Raw genomic sequence first — 17,527 nt, 5'->3', positions numbered from 1 at the left:
TGCGATACACTCATCAGCACCTCGTTATAAGAATAGAGCTTTTCTCAAACTCTTATACAGTAGAACCTCCTTAAGCGGACACCGCAATATAAAGGACACCCTCTGTATTAAGGACACTAGTTTTGGTCCCAAATTGGGTGCTTTCATTCAATTTTACCTCTCTAATCAGGACACCTCTCTATCAAGGACAGCACTTGTCAGTCCCTTGGGTGTCCTTAAAAGAGAGGTTTTACTGTACTTCCACAAGTACATGTGATGAGCAAAAACTAGGTATCAATTAACTTGTTATGATCGGTGTATCCAACGTCCATCTGGGAGTGTGTGTACATACTTTCCAAGCCTTTCCAGCATTGAGCTAACATAATAACAGGTTTAAAAGAAACCCACAATAAGGATAGGATTATATCATCATCATCATCATCATCATCATCATCATCATCATCATCGGAAGCATCTTCATCATCAGACACCTAAAGATTCTGACTGAGCCATAATTCATTTCAAATATGGTAGAGTTAGGCTACTTGAATGGTCTCTTTTAACTACAGTAGAACCTCTCTATTAAGGACACCCAAGGGACTGACAAGTGCTGTCCTTAATAGAGAGGTGTCCTGATTGAATGGAAATAACCAATTTGGGACCAAAACTATTGTCCTTAATACAGAGGTTGTCCTTATTAGAGAGGTGTCCGCTAAGAGAGGTTCTACTGTAGTTCCAGATTTTTACTTTCATACAGGTTGAAAAAAACGTTTTCTGCCTTGCAAGCCTGATGGTTTTGTCATGAAAGCTGCAACAATTAGACCTAGACCCTCGTCCTAAAGTAAGTTGTCTTAATCTGATTTAGTTTCATCTAGAAGTTCTGTACCAACACAAATCATGGCAAATTACAATACGCAGTCCACGGAAGTGATAACCAAGGGTTAACATTTGATATCAGAATAAGAATAGAGATTGTTTGATATGGTGTTAAGACAAATTTATTCACCTAGAGCTCTTCCACTGCCTGCGAACCATGCACGCTTAGTACCTTGCCCAGTACCCATGTTATTTTCGTCCCCGGAGAAATTTCTGAATGAAATGGGGTCAGGCTATTTCGTGATAGATCGGGCATGTGGTCGACTTTTTCTTTACATGTCACGTGATCAATTTAGATTCTCATTCATACACACGGCATTGATAAAGTTCAAGAGGCCCCAAGTAGGTTGCGATTTTGATTCAGACATATCGAGGCCTAAAACGAGGCCTAAGCTTTACGAATGGCTGGTAGAGCATGTGGAAATTAATAAAACTTATAGCCTTATCTTTATTTTAGACAGTATTTTCCCCATATGGATGTCACAGTAAAACTTTACCACTTTCCATGATGCTTATACAGTAGAACCTCCTTTAGCGGACACCTCTCTAATCAGGACACCTCTCTATTAAGGACAGCACTTGTCAGCCCCTTGGGTGTCCTTAATAGAGAGGTTTTACTGTATTAAAAAGGCCTACACCGTTTGAGGAAAAAAAATCATTCAAAGCTGAAAGGCGCAATGAAGACAATCACACACAGGCAATTAAATTGGATGCGACAAAAATTAGCGACAAAAATTAGCAACTTCCGAGTGTTGCCTATAGTTGTCCTCTCTGCGACTCATCTTGACCACCAAGGTTTTTGTATCTCATCAAGATTCAAAACATTAGCATACATATGGCCCCTTTATATCCTGGCCACATTTAAAGGAGGTATAGACCATGAGGTTCCAGATGACTAAAACCCTGATCAAAGAAAATTGAGGAGACTCACCGAGAATGCTGTCATCTGATAGGTCGCTCATTGATGGAACTTTCTGGATGGACGATCGAGGTTGTGGGCTTGCCTCGCGATCACGGTTCAGCACATTACTTAGTTTGTCAAACTCAGCGCTCCATTCCTCACTCTGCACCACCGCCTGGAAATACGATTAATTCGTGAAAAATTAACGCAAAAATCCCCCAAAATTTTGAAAAGATCATTAGAATTATCTATATGTGTGCGAAACAAGGCTAGGGGACAAGCGGGTAGAATATACTGGCCGGTGCATAATTAACGGTACACAGCATTCAGCATTAAATATTTGACCTTACACTTGTGACATTTGAGTATACTACATTAAATATTTGACCTTACACTTGTGACTTTGAGTATACTACAAACTTAATAAATTGATAGGGTCAATATTCACAAATTGAAACAGAAAGCAATCAGTTATTTTTTCGAATTAAACCAGGTTTTTTTCAACAGAGATCAGCTTCTGACAATAAAGTCCTAGACACTCGAAACAGAAATTGGCATTTTCCTGTCTCAAAAGGCAATTTGGTACCAATCATGTTCACCAGAAACTTGATCACATTCAATTAGAGGCACACTTGAACTGATTAAATTATGTTCAGAGCAAATCATATCAATTTTTAGATGTTACTCAATTTTGATGATTGTCAAAAATAGGGTTATCACATTCAAGAAATTTTCATATCAAATTACCAGCAGAGGATTTTTTGGAGGAAGGGGTCATTAATTTAAATTTCATGATAATGTATGCCCAAATGACAGGCCCCCAATTGTCAAGTTAAAAATATTCTCTTTGAATCAAGTCAAGATGTGAATACAAAATTGAGAAAAGTAGGATGGGTGGATGGAGGGGGGGGGGTTGCCTACTGAGAGTGTGGGAGGGAGGGGTTAGGCCTGAGCTGACTATCATCACTTCCTTGATCCAATTATGTAATCAAGACCCTGTTATCAGAAAGCCAGTTACCATCTCTTATCAGCAACAATGTATATCATGTATACAGCTATGCTAACCAACTGCACAGTATGGGTCCTTTAATACGCATCCCACCTCGTCCTCCAGGCAATGCCTATCATCAACCCTACCTTGAAACTAAGCAGTGGTTTAACGCCACCAAACGGCTTCTTTTCCTTCGCGAAAAACTGGCTGGCCTCGGCAAGCATATCTTCGTAGAACCCTAGGTCCATGCCAACACACTCTGCAAAAAGAATACACTTTGTAGACCCCTCTAATAAGGCGGAAAGAGTTGACCCACTTTAAAAAGTTCACCAGAGACGCATCGGCCATGTTTCGCGGTCATGAAAACGCAAGAAGAAAACGCTCTTAAAGACAATAAATTGGGGTATAAATACGAATCAAAAGGCTTCAATGATACCTTAATAAGATTAACATACCTTTTAGCTGTGTCCGGCTGCGATTTCACGCGTTGTCGTGGTTTCTAACCCGTTAAATACTGCGGTAGAATATTGTGATGAAAAACGGAGAAAACGTTAAGAATAAAGCGTTTCACTTAAGAAGTTAGACGACTACAATGTTGCAGTCTTTAGCAGTCGTCTCGTTCCCAAAGTTCTTCAGCCACCGCAAGATCCAAATGTACTTTCTGAGAAGTCAATATTAACAGCTAACTCACTAAGCATCCACTAGTTGATCGAATGCATGTCCATGTATAAGGATACATAAGCACGCAGTAGTTGATTCATAAAGTTGCTATGATTGATGGCTCAGGCTTACGGTTCTGATTGGCTGATATATGATATCAAAGTGACCACGTGGGTGCCATTCATGTTTAGCTCAATACTATCACCGCATTATGAGCTATCATAGGCCTACCACCACATTATGAGCTATCATAGGCCTACCACCAGAGTTAGCATCAGCTATATATATTTCGGTACCAATATCAAGTCCAAAAATATAGGAACATAACATCCATGATCAAAGTGGAGAATACATTCCCAGTGATGACATGCGGATGGTGGCAATGGAAGTCGAAACGACTCCTATCTGGTTTTACAGTAAACTACGAATCGGCATCATTGCAACGATGAACTCCTCTAGTTTTACCGAACTAACCCTTACGAGAAAAATTTTTCAAATTTACCAAGCTCACCATTGTGAATTCACCGTTCACCATGCTGAATTCAGAGTTTACCATGCTCACCATGGTAAATATTTCTCACCGTCCCAATTCACATTGGTGAAGTGCTGTCAGTTTATACCATGTTGAATCGTGGATTTACCAAGGTGAAATTGAGCTCACTGGCAATGATGAGCTGTACACTTCAGTTCTGTTAAAGTTCACAAGACCTTAAGCCATGACTACCCAAACTACATGTACTTGCTGTTGGTTGAAAATACAAATATCAGGAATATCACATCAAAAGAATCATTTAAGCCGCGTCGGAAGTATGAGGACTGATTCGGTCTGGCTGTGACTGTCTCATCTCTCTCACCATGTTGGCATTACAGTTGAGTAGCCAGGACTGATTCGGCTTGGCTGTGACCGTTTCATCTCTCTCACCATGTTGGCATCACAGTGGAGCAGCCAGGACTGATTCGGTCTGGTTGTGACTGTCTCATCTCTCTCACCATGTTGGCATCACAGTTGAGTAGCCAGGACTGATTCGGCCTGGCTGTGACTGTCTCATCTCTCTCACCATGTTGGCATCACAGTTGAGTAGCCAGGACTGATTCGGCCTGGCTGTGACTGTCTCATCTCTCTCACCATGTTGGCATCACAGTGGAGCAGCCAGGACTGATTCGGTCTGGCTGTGACTGTCTCATGAGAGAAAGGACTTTGGGAGGATTCACCAGTCTTCTAAGATGACTGTGGTCCCAAGTAGTACTCAAGTTGTACTTAAAGAATTTTCAGGTAGATATTGGGTACAGCCAGTCTCGTGAGATCAGATAACCAGCTGGCAGAGGTTGGTTGTTCCACTGTCCGTCCTTGTGAGATGATTACCACGGTACAACCAAATCAGTTGTCTTGTATCACCCATGTAGAACGCGAGTGTAATGTTGTTTTGTACAGCTAAAGGACCCTTTGAAGTTGTGTCAATGACTTCCCAACCTGACCAGATAACCAGCTGGCAGATGTTGGTTGTTCCATTGTCCGTCCTTGTGAGATGATTACCACGGTACAACCAAATCAGTTGTCTTGTATCACCCATGTAGAACGCGAGTGTAATGTTGTCTTGTACAGCTAAAAGACCCTTTGAAGGTTGTGTCAATGTCTTCCCAACCTGACCAGATAACCAGCTGGAAGAGGTTGGTTGTTACGTAGGCTGTCCTGTCGTCTCCAAAGTTCATTAGCGGTAACCTTGGTGTAATTTTTAGGTTGTGTCAAGGTCTTCCCAACCTGACCAGATAACCAGCTGGCAGAAGGTAGTTGTTTCAGAGTTTTTATGTTGTGTCAAGGCCTTCGCAATCTGAATAGATAAGCAGCTGGCAGAGGTTGATTGTTTCGACATCCCACAGACCATGCAGACAGAAAGATATTGGGATTTCACCAATCGCAATTGCCGTTGCCTGTTCCATGACAGAAGACGGACAATAGTGCGATGGGCTTCATGATTCGGCCTGGCTGTGACTTCCTCATCTCTCTCACCATGTTGACAACTTGGCAGAGCAGCCAAGACTTTTTTGCCTGGCTGTGACTGTCTCATCTCTCTCATCATGTTGTCAGCACGATGGAGGAGCCAGGACTGTCAAACAGTTGTGTGAGCTCACTAGAGCTTGCACTTACATAATAGTGTAAAACTAAAATTTATATAATATATATATATATGTATATAAAACCGTCATCGGATGCGCATCCGATATGCCACGAGATCCTTCACCGTCAATTCCCTTACCGTCTTCGGATCCGATATGCCACGAGATCCTTCACCGTCAATTCCCTTACCGTCTTCGGATGCGCATCCGATATGCCACGAGATCCTTTACCGTCAATTTCTTTACCGTCATCGGATGCGCATCCGATATGCCACGAGATCCTTTACCGTCAATTCCCTTACCGTCATCGGATGCGCATCCGATATGCCACGAGATCCTTTACCGTCAATTTCTTTACCGTCATCGGATGCGCATCCGATATGCCACGAGATTTTTTGTAACTTCACCGTCAATTCCTACAGCTATACCGTCATGGATGCCACCAGCTTTGTTCGCGTTGTAAAGGTTTCGGGGATACGACCAATGCATGCGAGCACCGTCGGCGGAACCCCAAACCGCCCTCTCGATCTATCCGTAAGGACAAGCCACTCTCGTGACCGTCACAGTTACGGACTCCGGACCTCCAGACTTTAGAGACCGAGCTTTTCTTTACCTTACAATTACTGTATACTCGGCGCCTCACTTATATGTGTTGTTTTTTTCACATACATTGTTCTCGTGGTTTACGGAAAAGTAGGCCTAAAATGTTATAGTGTCTAAAAACAATATTCAGTTAATGGAATTACACTTTTTTCCATTACTGCTTGCTTGATATTGCCCTAACAACTTTTTCATGAATCAATTTTGAGCATTTTGTTTACAACGTAGTTATTATAGCACGAATTATGAGTCTAAAATGCCAAATACTTGCAACTATTATGTTAATCACTGAAATCTTAGTGTACTAATTGCTCGCTATAAGCTAGGTTATTGCGCCCCTAAACCAACGTACTGACAACGCTACCTCCCCGGAACTCAAACTTTAACGTGAGTTAATTGTAATCTTACTCTCTATATACCAAAGTGATTTACCTAGGAATACAGTTGCACTTCACTGAAAACTAATGATGTGTTGATGAGTTCAATGAATCCTTCGATTCCTTTGGTTTTCTTGGCGAACTGACGTCCGACAATCAATGACCCGTTGACGTGTACCTGCAATACGCCATTGCCGTAGTGTGTAAACAGATCTATTTTTGGACGAAACTCAGCCCCTCACAAACTTTGGTCCATTTCGCCAATGATGACACTGCTTCTAGACTGTACCACAGCACTTTAAGCTGTAGCAGCGCTAAGCAAGAGTCAAGACAAATGTCCGCTGCCAGCCGCTGCTGGACCAACCCCCTTGCCCGCCCCCCATCATGATATCAGATTCAGAGGCCTGGCTGAGCTCTGTGATTTAGCCAAATTCAATATGATTCTTTTCTACTGTGATGTTAAGGCCCTTGTGTCATGCAGCGTATTCGGTAGCACCGGTACACAACTTATGTTAAACCGCGACGTCTGCTGCAATTCAAATTGCATATGACGCCAACGGAATTTGACGACTTGTTTCTCAAATCTTTTAGTGAACAGTTATCACGGGCTGTGGGAATTGCGAAGGGATGGTGTAGAGTATCGCCACAACAATGTTGATATGATCACTCGTCATTTCAGCGGGCATGACTTGGTACATCCAGTGACCCAGCAAAAGTAGCCTCGGTACAGCCAGAAGTAGCAACAAATCGCAAAAGGGGATCCTTCTATACGCATATTGTACGTCCATCACTGAAATTTATGTACTAATTGCTCGCTTTAAGCTAGGTGATTACGCCCCTAAACCAACTGACAACTCTACCTCCACGGAACTCAAACTTTAACGTGAGTTAATTGAAATCTTACTCTCTATATACCAAAGTGATTCATCTAGGAATACAGTTGAACTTGACTGAAAACTAATGATGTGTTGATGAGTTCAATGAATCCTTTGGTTTTCTTGGCGAACTGACGACGTCCGACAATGAATTGTCGACGGGTAAATGCATCATCACAGTGCATGCTCATGCTGCAATACGCCATTCATGTGCCATTTGCCATAGTGTGTAAACAGATCTATTTTTTGGATGAAACTCGGCCCCTCACAAACTTTGGTCGATTTCGCCAGTGATGACACTGCTTCTAGGCTGTACCACAGCACTTTAAGCTGTAGCAGCGCCAAGCAAGTGTGAAGAAAATTTCCGCTGCTGGATCAACCCCCTTGCCCGCCCCCCATCATCATCAGATTCAGAGGCCTGGCCCATGCCCTGTGATTTAGCCAAATTCAATATTTTTCTTTTCTACTGTGATGTTGAGGCCCTTGTATCATGCAGCGTAATCCGTAGCACTGGTACACAACTTATGTTAAACCGTGACGTCCGCCAACGGAATTGTGGAATTGTGACGACTTGTTTCTCCAATCTTTTAGTGAACAGTGAGCAGCCCACCAGGTAGAATGTCCACCATCACCCAAGGAATTGATCGTATTCCTGATTCTCTCGGCTTTCTGGTCCTCAATGAAGATGGTGCTGTACTTAGTGTAAGTTTCTGGCAGATTTGTGAAGCCTGCAAGAGCATAAGTAGGCCTACATGATTATCCACAGAATGATGCCAGTCAGGTTTTTATGTTTACTGGTAAAAGCTGTGCTGAGTTGGATTTGACAATAACGGATTTTGTAAGGATTTGATCTGTAAAAATATGGTGACAATGATCATGAAAATTATGCTAATTTGTTGTAGGTTTTGCAAGCCAAAAGTGAAATCAAGATGGAGGTCGAAATTGATTGTGTTCCTATCAAGATTGGGCCTGTCAAGGAACACCTGGGACAAACTGAACAAAATAACAGAGAAATAGGATCACCAAAAAGTGATCAACGGTCGTGTGTTATCAAAAGAGAGCCATGCCAAGCAGAGCAGTTCTGGGATGCTGCAAATGTATCTGTGTCAGAGAATGGGGTTTGGCGTGACATGAGTAATCCCGATTTACGTATCTGGAATATGCAGACGGATGCCTGTGACTTGAATTTAGCCCGAGTTAAAACTGAAACCAGTGGCATTGATCCAATGCATTTCAAAATTGCGCCCATTGACTCGACCTTTCACCAAGGTCAAAGTGAAACAAACGACAATGTTGATTATCGGGAATTTCAAAAGGTTAAGAGGGAGGTTACGGAAGTCTCTGATGTTCAGTCTCGCTCAACCTTGTATAAAATCTCATCTGATACTGATGTTTACTCAAGTGACCGGCTAAAATTTAAGAACGAGTCGATGTTCAGTGACCAGGCTCTAGTTTGCAACATGTCGGCAGCTACCCTGCTAAACCCTGTTCCCGCTGGATTGATTCATGTGAAGCAGGAAGAATACGGACATGAATCGTTGCTCGGGGGTCAAGAGTCAGATCGTTGCCTCTCAGTCACCGGAAGTAGAGGACAATTAAAGATTGAGGTGGACGACTCACCTAACCCTGTTCCCGGTACGATGCAGGAGCCAGATGAACACATGGATGATAGCTTGTATCACCTTGGTGTGGTGAAAGCTGAACATGTTGTAAGTGTCTGATTATATCACTACAGGCCAGTGTCGCTCTCCCAGCTCGTGAGCAGTATGATTGAGGATGTACAGTAGAACCTCTCTATTAAGGACACCCTTGGGACTGACAAGTGCTGTCCTTACTAGAAAGGTGTCCTGATTAGAGAGGTCAAATTGAATGGAAGCAACCAATTTTGGACGAAAGCTAGTGTCCTTAATAGAGAGGTTGTCCTTAATAGAGAGGTGTCCGCTAAGAGAGGTTCCACCGTATTTGGTACACTTTCAACTGAGAAGCCTTTGCTTCATTAGCTCCAGTTGGGCCAAATTATATGCCTGTCCATCCTTACTTTTGTAGTAACTAATGACTCTTTTGTAGTAACTAATGACTCTTGTGGAATCTGTCATTTACTCATCTAAAATCCATTTCAGTCTTCTAGCAAGTTTGCATCGGAACTCCCAGTAATTTGTGAAACAACTGGACTTAACAGAGGTGAGCATTTTTATTCCAAATAGAAGGCCATGCAACCATTGTGGATTTGAGCTTTGGCCGACCATGAATGTTGTTATTTCAAATAAAGTTTTTATTCTGCTGTTTAAGGACGTTAATGTACGTTTTTATATGGCGCTTCCATGTGGCTGGTTTGAATTTAGAATGTCCTCCTCCTAGAGGTCTTTCTCTATCATGCAGACAAGCAACTTTCTGGGCCCTGGGGTTGTTGTTCAGACAATGGGTGATATGAATAAAGGCTAGCAAATGCTTTTACTTCAATTTTGTACAGAAAGGCCAAGTGTAAATGTACGTGGAGTTTTAGATAAAAGCATTTACTACTCTTTATTCATATCACCCAATGTCAGAGTGTTCCTTCTCCCTGGTCGGTCATCAACCAAGACCAGTCTGCCCCTCGACTTTGGTTTTTTTCTGAGGCCTAATCTCCTTGCTTCTCCTCTGTTTGCAGTATCAAAATCAGATGAAGACGTCCACCAGTCCGGATGTTCAACCAAGACATCGGTAAAAAGCTCTCTCACGGAACATAAGGAAGTTTCGAAATCCCCCAAACCGGGAGGAGAATCTTACAAATGTAAGGAATGTAAGGATGTCTTTTCATGCGAACTTGATCTTTTGATACACAAGCGGGATCACTTGCTGGACCGGAGATTGAAATGTGACCAGTGTTGTGAAACATTTGAGTTCGACAGTTTTTTTGTTCGCCACCGACGTATTCATACAGGAGAAACACCATTTAAATGCGACCAGTGTGACAAGGCATTTAAACAGAAAAGTACACTCATAATTCATCAACGTATTCATACTAAAGAAAAACCTTTTAAGTGTTACAAATGTGATAAGGCTTTTGAGGAGAGAAGTCATTTGACGTCTCATCGGCATATTCATACAGGAAAAATACCATTTAAATGTGACCAGTGTGATGAAGCGTTTGAGCAGAGATGCGACCTTATGACACATCAAAATATTCATACAAATGCACGAGAAAAACCTTATAAATGCAGCCAGTGTGATAAGACATTCATGCACAGAAGTGGGCGAAAGCAACACAAACTTACTCATGAAGAAGAAAGGCCTTTTGAATGTGACCTGTGTGATAAAACATTTACGCAGAGAGGTCACCTTAAGACACATAAGCGTACTCACACTGGAAAAAAACCATTTCGATGTGACATATGTGATTTAGCATTTGCTTATAGTCATCAGCTTGTTCGGCATAAAGATCATATTCATATCGAGGAAGGCCTTCTGGACATCAGCATGATGAAATGAGTACAAACAACCCTGTGCTAGTTCAACGTTTGAGTTTGAAACAAGTCAGATGCACAAACTATTCTGATCCAGCCTCTCGCATTCAGGGCATTTATTGTGTTTTATATGATTTTACAGTCTGTGTTTTTCACAATAAACGTGTTATACTTCAGATTCTTCTTTTTTTTTCCGATTTATAATTTATGTCAGTAAAAGCAATGGCTGAATCTATGAGACGATTCAGCAGGAGGTTATAATCGAAATCCCAACATTGTGGGGTCCAGCTATGACCTTGGGGAAGTCTGTTTTTCTATGATTGCCCCATCCCATGATGAAATGTCAACCAAGATTCCTTATTATTGGACTTGGTGCATAGCCTCCTTGCCCAAGGATTGACAGAATATTTCTTTCATTCAAGTCAGAAAACTGAGAACCTGGCAAATGTTGAGAGACAAGGCCAATTATCCCGATTTGTGTCCAGCTGCAGTTTCACCCAACAAATCCTCGGCATTTCGAATTGGTTGACACCCCTATTTCCTCAGGATGTCCTGTCGTTAGTTCGGCGGTTGAAGACAGTTCGTTTTGAGTGGAGAGACCGCGGTTATCGCGGAATAATCGCGAAACAACACTCGCCGACAATAACCAAAAAAGAAAGGTTCTGCTTGATTTTCGGACTACAAACTTCACGATTTTCGGGTCGATTTAAATAATGGCACAAGTTGCAATTGTTGGAGGTGGAGCAACAGGTCTTGCTACAGCCTTTTATCTGTCTAGATACGCGCATTATGGACGACATATTGTGAAAAAGGTGTGTGTAAGTTGGGGATGTCCGTCTTTAGGTACTTTTTTACACTATGGATTCCAATGGTGACGTTTTATCGGACGGATTATTATATAAAACATATATGTTATAAATGCCTTGGCCTAGTTTTTAATGTTTCCAATGCCAAGTATTTGTAGTCGGGTAAGCCTTTGCAAGACTGGTTACGAAACTAAAGTTATGAAAAAGTGGGGAGAGTGATGAGTGTTCGGGGCTGCGTTTGGCCCTTGGCCTTGGCTTGGGCCTTGGGGTTTGGTACCATACCCCTTCTGTGGGCCTAGTCTATTTCACAACAATCCAAAACATTTCTATTGTACTGCAATGTCCCTATTTATTTCATTCCTTTCAGATAATTCTGTTGGAAGGGGCAGAAGATGTCGGTGGCTGGATACAGACAACAAGAATGCCAGACGGCGCTGTATTCGAACATGGTCCGCGAAGTTTACGCAGTGTCGGCAAGAGTGGCATTAACACATTAGAACTTGCTGAAGCCCTTGGTTTAGAGGATGAGATCCTGGCAGTGCGGCGAGGACATCCAGTCATGAAGTACCGTTTTATTTACATGAATGGAAAGAGGCATGCAGTGCCAAGCAGTAGGTTTTTGTTTAAAATAATAACAATTGCAAGTGTCACTTACAACATTTTGTTACTCAGGATGAACCAAAAGTTGAAAGGATTTGTAGTCTGATATCAAATATGATAGAGGTTATCATCCTGAAACCTTTCTGCATGTCCAGTAGACCACAGATGGGCCCCTCAACCAGCACTACAACTGGAGCATTTCTGACTTGTCCCCATTTGTACCTGGGTGGAGGAAGACATATAAGACAAAGAGACCTGCCCAGACCCGCATGCCAGCTGTGCGGTTCAAACCAAGGTCGAGGGACCTCTCGACTTCAATCGAGATTCCGAGCCATAGCGGCCCTCTATATTGCGTCAAGATGTGATATGACACAATACAGTAGAACCTCTCTATTAAGGACACCCTCAGGACTGACAAGAGCTGTCCTTAATAGAGAGGTGTCCTGATAAGAGAGGTCAAATTGAATGGAAACGACCAATTTGGGACCAAAACTAATGTCCTTAATGGAGAGGTTGTCCTTATTAGAGAGGTGTCCGCTAAGAGAGGTTCTACTGTATATAGTCTAGGGCATGTAACTGACTAAATGCAAGAATTGTTTTCTTACAGATTTGATGTCCGCTATTTTGCCCGGGCCCCCTTTCAACCAGTCACTGGTGTGGACTCTCATAAAGGAAGTGCTCAAAGCGGGGGAAAAGGGATTGAAGGATGACACTATACACAACTTTGTTTCAAGGAGACTTGGGACCAATGTAAGAAACCGAGGTCATAATTTTTGTACTTCGATTCTTGTTTTAATACACAGTTGTTAATTTGTCATCAAACTCATGCGCACACCCTTTCTCCCGGAAAGACCCTTGACAACCACACCCGCCAAGACCGGGACGTCACAACCACCAAGAGTGACGCCACAGGGCCAACCATCCAACGACGACTCACCAACAGGGTGGAGACGTCAAGACGTAAGGACAATCAAACGATATTTTCTCCGATCTGACGCCCAAGTCAGTCGTGCAACGGTCTTGCCACTGGACACAGCAGCAGCTTTTCACTACGTTCTCAAACTCTTTTACCTACCTGGAAAACCAGTGACCTCCATTCAGTTTTCTTTTGGTCAGGTGGTAAGCTTACATTCCCTTGAGGTTAAAGAAGTTTTCCTCAACTTAATGGGCTGGGACTGGTCAGTTTCCTTAAGTGTTCTGGTGAGTGTTTGCCAAAGCCCTGCAGTACCTAAATGGTTAATAAATATGACTTCATCTGTCTTCCAGCTGGCCGACTACGCCGCTGATCCCGTGGTCCGAGGAATCTTTGCCGGCGACATCCGTGAGCTCAGTATAAAAGCGGTTGCACCAGAACTATTTGAGTTTGAACAGAAACATGGTTCTATCATTGTTGGTGGATTAAGGCGCAAGAAAGGTAACACACAAATACAGTACAACTTGCATCAGACTCAGTTGGACCAGGATTGTTTGTCTGATATACAAAATCACTTTGACTTGGGCTTTCGACGACCACTTGTTACATACGAGTGTCGTGTTGATGCAAGTCTGATTTGTATTCACGAGCTTTCTGAAATGTGGGGGCGTAACATGTAATGTCCCACTCCAGTGAATTACAGTGGAACATCTCTGTTTAGGGACTGTTCTCGGAAAGGCAACCAAAATACATCTAGAAGAAAACTTTAGCCGACTCAAGAAGGTTTGGTCCAACAGACTACTTGACATTTTTCATCCTGTCTCTGGGCTGCTGACTAAATATTCATGTACGGAATTTGGATTTGTTTCCTCTCTTCAGAAAAGCTTGAGCTCTCCAGTGATCTTGTCAAGAAGGCCATGGGAGAGAAATGGGGCATTTGGTCGCTGAAGAAGGGTCTGAAACAGCTGGCAGAGGCGATGGAGAAGGACTTGAGGAAGAGAAATGACGTTGAGATCGTGACGGGGACAAAGTGTCAGGGATTGACCTTCAGTGAGGGAAAAGTCAAGGTTTGTTACACTTGATGCTATAAGAAATGAATAGGGGAAGTCATTTCAGGACAGGTCATTTTGTAAACATTTTAAATTGTTTTTAGTTACTTAAAAATGAAATTGATGTGACACAAATGTTACTATTACAAGTTCCTTTTTGAGAGCTTTCCAATGATCATATTGTCAATAGGTTTTGTTTGGGGCCAGAGCCCTGGTCCTGGTGTACACTTACACTATCTCTGTGATGTACTCATGTAACATAAACCAATTATCAGCATCGGTAGGTTGAAGTAACCGCAGGTTTTCCTGTATTTTCTAGGTTAAGACGGAGAAAAAGGAATACACTGTGGATCATGTCTTTTCGACGATATTTGCTCCAAGTAAGTCTGTTTTAGAGTGACGTCCTAGAGTGGGCCTACACTTTGTTAGTAAGCCTATCAAACACTAGCTAATTCTTCAGAAACATTGGTCTTTGCCTTGGAATCAAGAGAGATTTGGTCCGAATTAAAGGAAACCTCAGCATTATGAGAGAGTTGCCTTCTCTGTCGTTTATTGCAAGTGGAAGTGATCCACCCAGAGATCAACTCATGACCACAGAGATGACAGACAGAATAGTTACTATTTCTAACCGTTGCTTTTTTCAGACACTGCTCAACTTCTACCAATAGAACATGTCGATCTCAAGAAGAAACTTTCGAAGATACAAGCAGGCACGGTAGCCGTTGTCAATGTGGAATATAACGGAGTTCCAATGCCTGACCCGGTAAGATGTCAGATAAGGTCCTTGGTGCACTAAACTTACCTTGATCGAGCTATCCCCTGCTGAAAAACTTTAAAAATCTGAGAAAACTTTATTTTGAACTTGGTTTTTAAGTGAGTGACGATATCAACTCTTCTTTAATTCAGGGTTTTGGCCATCTCATTCCATCCAAAGAACCGGAGAAGAATCTTGGTGTTGTTTATGATTCAATGGGCTTTCCTGGTCACGATCGCAAGGATAAGAAGTCGCAGAGATTTACTGTAAGTACAGTACAAAGACGGGGAACCCCAGTTTTGTGTCTATTTTGAAGGAAGAAGTAACGTAGGGTTGGATGCCTTTATCAAGGGCACAGAGTCGACTGTGATCCTTCCAGAAGTGGAACCAACCACCTCCTGATTATGAGCCAGGTTCACCATGCACTTCTCTCTTGAAAATCTAGAAGACATATTGTTTGTTTCCTAGCCTAGCTATTCAGCTCATATTTTTCAGGTTATGTTAGGAGGAGCTTGGTTCAACAAACTTTTCGGTCCTCCAGAGTACGCAAAGAATGCGGAGATTGAAGACGCTGCATTGACGAGTTTAAGGAACCAGTTGGGCATCATGGAGGATCCAGAGAGGACCATCTTAAACGTACAAAAGGTGAGTCAGGTGTCTTCTACCCAGAAGGGCTTCAGAATAGGCTGACGAGAATCTTCTCAATGTGAATGTGGAGCCGGAGACTTGACTCCAGTTCATCTCCTTTGGCCTGCTCCCTTATGAAGAATTGAGAGGAATACTGGCCAGGACATCACCTTGACCGCAAAGCTCTTGGGCTCTGTGGTGGAACTCCCTAGGACAGTCGACTTTGTTACCGGACTGACTGTCTAGTGAGCATCTTGAAAATTCTGAATGCAGGAGAAGAAGAAAAGGGATTCAAGCCTGGGAAGGCTTCATGCTCAACTCTCCGTCAGAAGTCTAGCAGTCTAACCAATAAACCATCATGCTTATGACAAATACAGTGGAACCTCCCTTAGCGGACACCTCTCTATTAAGGACACTAGTTTTGGTCCCAAATTGGTAGTTTTTATTCAATTTGACCTCTCTAATCAGGACACCTCTCTATTAAGGACAGTACTTGCCAGTCCGAAAAGTGTCCTTAATAGAGAGGTTCTTCTGTACATGATTCATTCTAAAAGTAAACACAACTTGATGTTCAAGTGTTTTATCCTTTACAGAACTGCATTCCCCAGTACAAGCTCGGCCACACGAAGCTCTGTGACGATATCTGGTCGTACACAAAGGAGAACAAACTACCTTTAAGTCTACTAGGTTGTTCTTACAAAGGTGTCAGCGTCAATGACTGTATCTATAATGCGCGTCTCGAGGTGGCGAGAGTCTTTCCCGATCTGTTTCGACCGACGTGAGGAACAGAGAACCTGATGGGGTAGACTGGTTCTTGTTCCATTGCTGGTGCTTAGTGGCTGTGAGCCTCTGATCTACAGGGAGTTGCGTACAATCAGTCAAGGCTGGCCAATTGTAAAAGTGCTAGTGTCAGGACAAGGAACTAGTCTAGTAGTGATGAAGTATACTCTGGTGCTGTTTGTATGCCATGCATTTGTCAATTATATGCTGTGCATTTTTCATGATGACTTTCCATTTGTTTAGTCATTGCTCAAGGGCTTTGAACTGCTATATATTTTTAGAGCTTTAGGCCTAAACGCGTTTTTTTCTGTTAATCTGTTCTTATTATTTCGAGCACTACTAATGCCACAAGTACCACGGCGCGAGATAAAACGAGATTGCAAGAAACGTCCTCGTCCCTAAGATCCGTAAGCCAGGCAAAAAGAACCTGGGTGCCGTTTGTCTAGTGTAATAGCACCCAGGGTGCTTATTGTCCAGTCGATCTCGAACCTGGGTACCATTTGTCGGCACCCAGGACGACATCCACCCTTTCAGCCTTAGTTATAATGGCCGGAAATAAGTAGAACTTGCTTTTGTACTGTACCATCAACGACTCTCAGATGATCCACCATTTTGCTGTGACAATCTGAAGTTAGTCTTTCCCATATTTTCGGCTGAATTTCATAATTTCCTTGCCGACAGTGGATCTGATGGGAATCACTGTAAATTCACATATGATCTGTTTTGTATAAAATGGTCATGACAAAATAATATATATATATTGTAACTTGTTTATTGGTGAAGGAAAATGTCTATTTTGATGAGAATTTTTTGCTTTGATATAAAAATTGCTGCTTCTAGACAATAAATGCTGGCAAAGAATTCTTTCCCCTTCGTGTCTTTGGTGTTTCCGGATGTCCAGTCAGATTTCTAAACTGTGATTTTTTGGTGCCACTGTCTAAGTGGTAAGTGTGACCATGACTATTGACCACAGCATCATTCTCAAACACAACATCAGCTCCAGTGGTGCCCAAAGAATGTGTATGGGTCGTCCTAAAAGTGGCTGAATCTCTCACTTGGCTATTGGCAAACTACTGTATACGGTACTAGGACCATTGATACCTATGGCTACCGTGTTCACAACTGCAATGCATCGGGGACTTGGGACATTCTTTAGTCTTTCTTCGAATGGACACACATGG

General features: G+C 42.5%; 3 protein-coding genes across 7 annotated transcripts in view; 2 read left to right on the top strand and 1 right to left on the bottom strand.

Annotated features, from left to right (window-relative positions):
• LOC135502117 (transforming protein p54/c-ets-1-like) overlaps nt 1-3,414 on the bottom strand; it is a 36,486-nt gene extending 33,072 nt beyond the window's left edge. For both annotated transcript variants that reach the window (XM_064794696.1, XM_064794697.1), the window contains exons 1-3: nt 3,203-3,414; nt 2,894-3,006; nt 1,787-1,931 (exon numbers count right to left, since the gene is read on the bottom strand). In XM_064794696.1, coding sequence (XP_064650766.1) covers nt 1,787-1,931; nt 2,894-2,995 — 247 coding nt within the window. In that variant the 5' untranslated portion in view covers nt 2,996-3,006; nt 3,203-3,414. The remainder of the gene's footprint in view (nt 1-1,786; nt 1,932-2,893; nt 3,007-3,202) is intronic.
• Nucleotides 3,415-6,368: 2,954 nt separating this feature from the next.
• On the top strand, nt 6,369-10,957 carry LOC135502108 (zinc finger protein 267-like). Of its 4 annotated transcripts, none has more exons than XM_064794679.1 (6): nt 6,369-6,509; nt 7,322-7,382; nt 7,966-8,076; nt 8,277-9,083; nt 9,495-9,555; nt 10,022-10,957. In XM_064794679.1, the coding sequence occupies exons 3-6, from the start codon at nt 7,993-7,995 to the stop codon at nt 10,840-10,842; spliced, it is 1,773 nt and encodes a 590-aa protein (XP_064650749.1). In that variant the 5' UTR covers nt 6,369-6,509; nt 7,322-7,382; nt 7,966-7,992; the 3' UTR covers nt 10,843-10,957. The 4 variants fall into 4 exon arrangements, with proteins under 4 accessions (XP_064650749.1, XP_064650748.1, XP_064650747.1 ...); XM_064794678.1 differs by lacking the exon at nt 7,322-7,382 and adding an exon at nt 7,179-7,277; XM_064794677.1 differs by having other exon boundaries at nt 7,179-7,382.
• Nucleotides 10,958-11,463: 506 nt separating this feature from the next.
• Nucleotides 11,464-17,196, top strand: LOC135502119 (protoporphyrinogen oxidase-like). The gene is made up of 10 exons (XM_064794704.1): nt 11,464-11,629; nt 11,991-12,234; nt 12,831-12,973; nt 13,490-13,637; nt 14,016-14,203; nt 14,505-14,565; nt 14,830-14,948; nt 15,092-15,205; nt 15,435-15,584; nt 16,160-17,196. The coding sequence occupies exons 1-10, from the start codon at nt 11,531-11,533 to the stop codon at nt 16,346-16,348; spliced, it is 1,455 nt and encodes a 484-aa protein (XP_064650774.1). The 5' UTR covers nt 11,464-11,530; the 3' UTR covers nt 16,349-17,196.
• The last annotated feature ends 331 nt before the right edge of the window (nt 17,197-17,527 follow it).

This window comes from Lineus longissimus, chromosome 18 (assembly GCF_910592395.1).
Source record: "Lineus longissimus chromosome 18, tnLinLong1.2, whole genome shotgun sequence".
In the NCBI taxonomy this organism is placed as follows: domain Eukaryota; kingdom Metazoa; phylum Nemertea; class Pilidiophora; order Heteronemertea; family Lineidae; genus Lineus; species Lineus longissimus.
Note: the sequence above shows the minus strand (reverse complement) of the source record. Positions and strands in the feature narration are given on the sequence as shown.

Bases quoted from the DNA above. Each gene is read 5' to 3' on its own strand.
- LOC135502108 (XM_064794680.1), top strand. From the start codon at position 7,993: ATGTCCACCATCACCCAAGGAATTGATCGTATTCCTGATTCTCTCGGC. The intron at 9,084-9,494 runs GTAAGTGTCTGA...AATCCATTTCAG, and splicing joins TGGTGAAAGCTGAACATGTT to TCTTCTAGCAAGTTTGCATC. The intron at 9,556-10,021 runs GTGAGCATTTTT...CTCTGTTTGCAG, and splicing joins AACAACTGGACTTAACAGAG to TATCAAAATCAGATGAAGAC.
- LOC135502119 (XM_064794704.1), top strand. From the start codon at position 11,531: ATGGCACAAGTTGCAATTGTTGGAGGTGGAGCAACAGGTCTTGCTACA. The intron at 11,630-11,990 runs GTGTGTGTAAGT...CATTCCTTTCAG, and splicing joins GACGACATATTGTGAAAAAG to ATAATTCTGTTGGAAGGGGC. The intron at 14,949-15,091 runs GTAAGATGTCAG...TCTTTAATTCAG, and splicing joins GAGTTCCAATGCCTGACCCG to GGTTTTGGCCATCTCATTCC.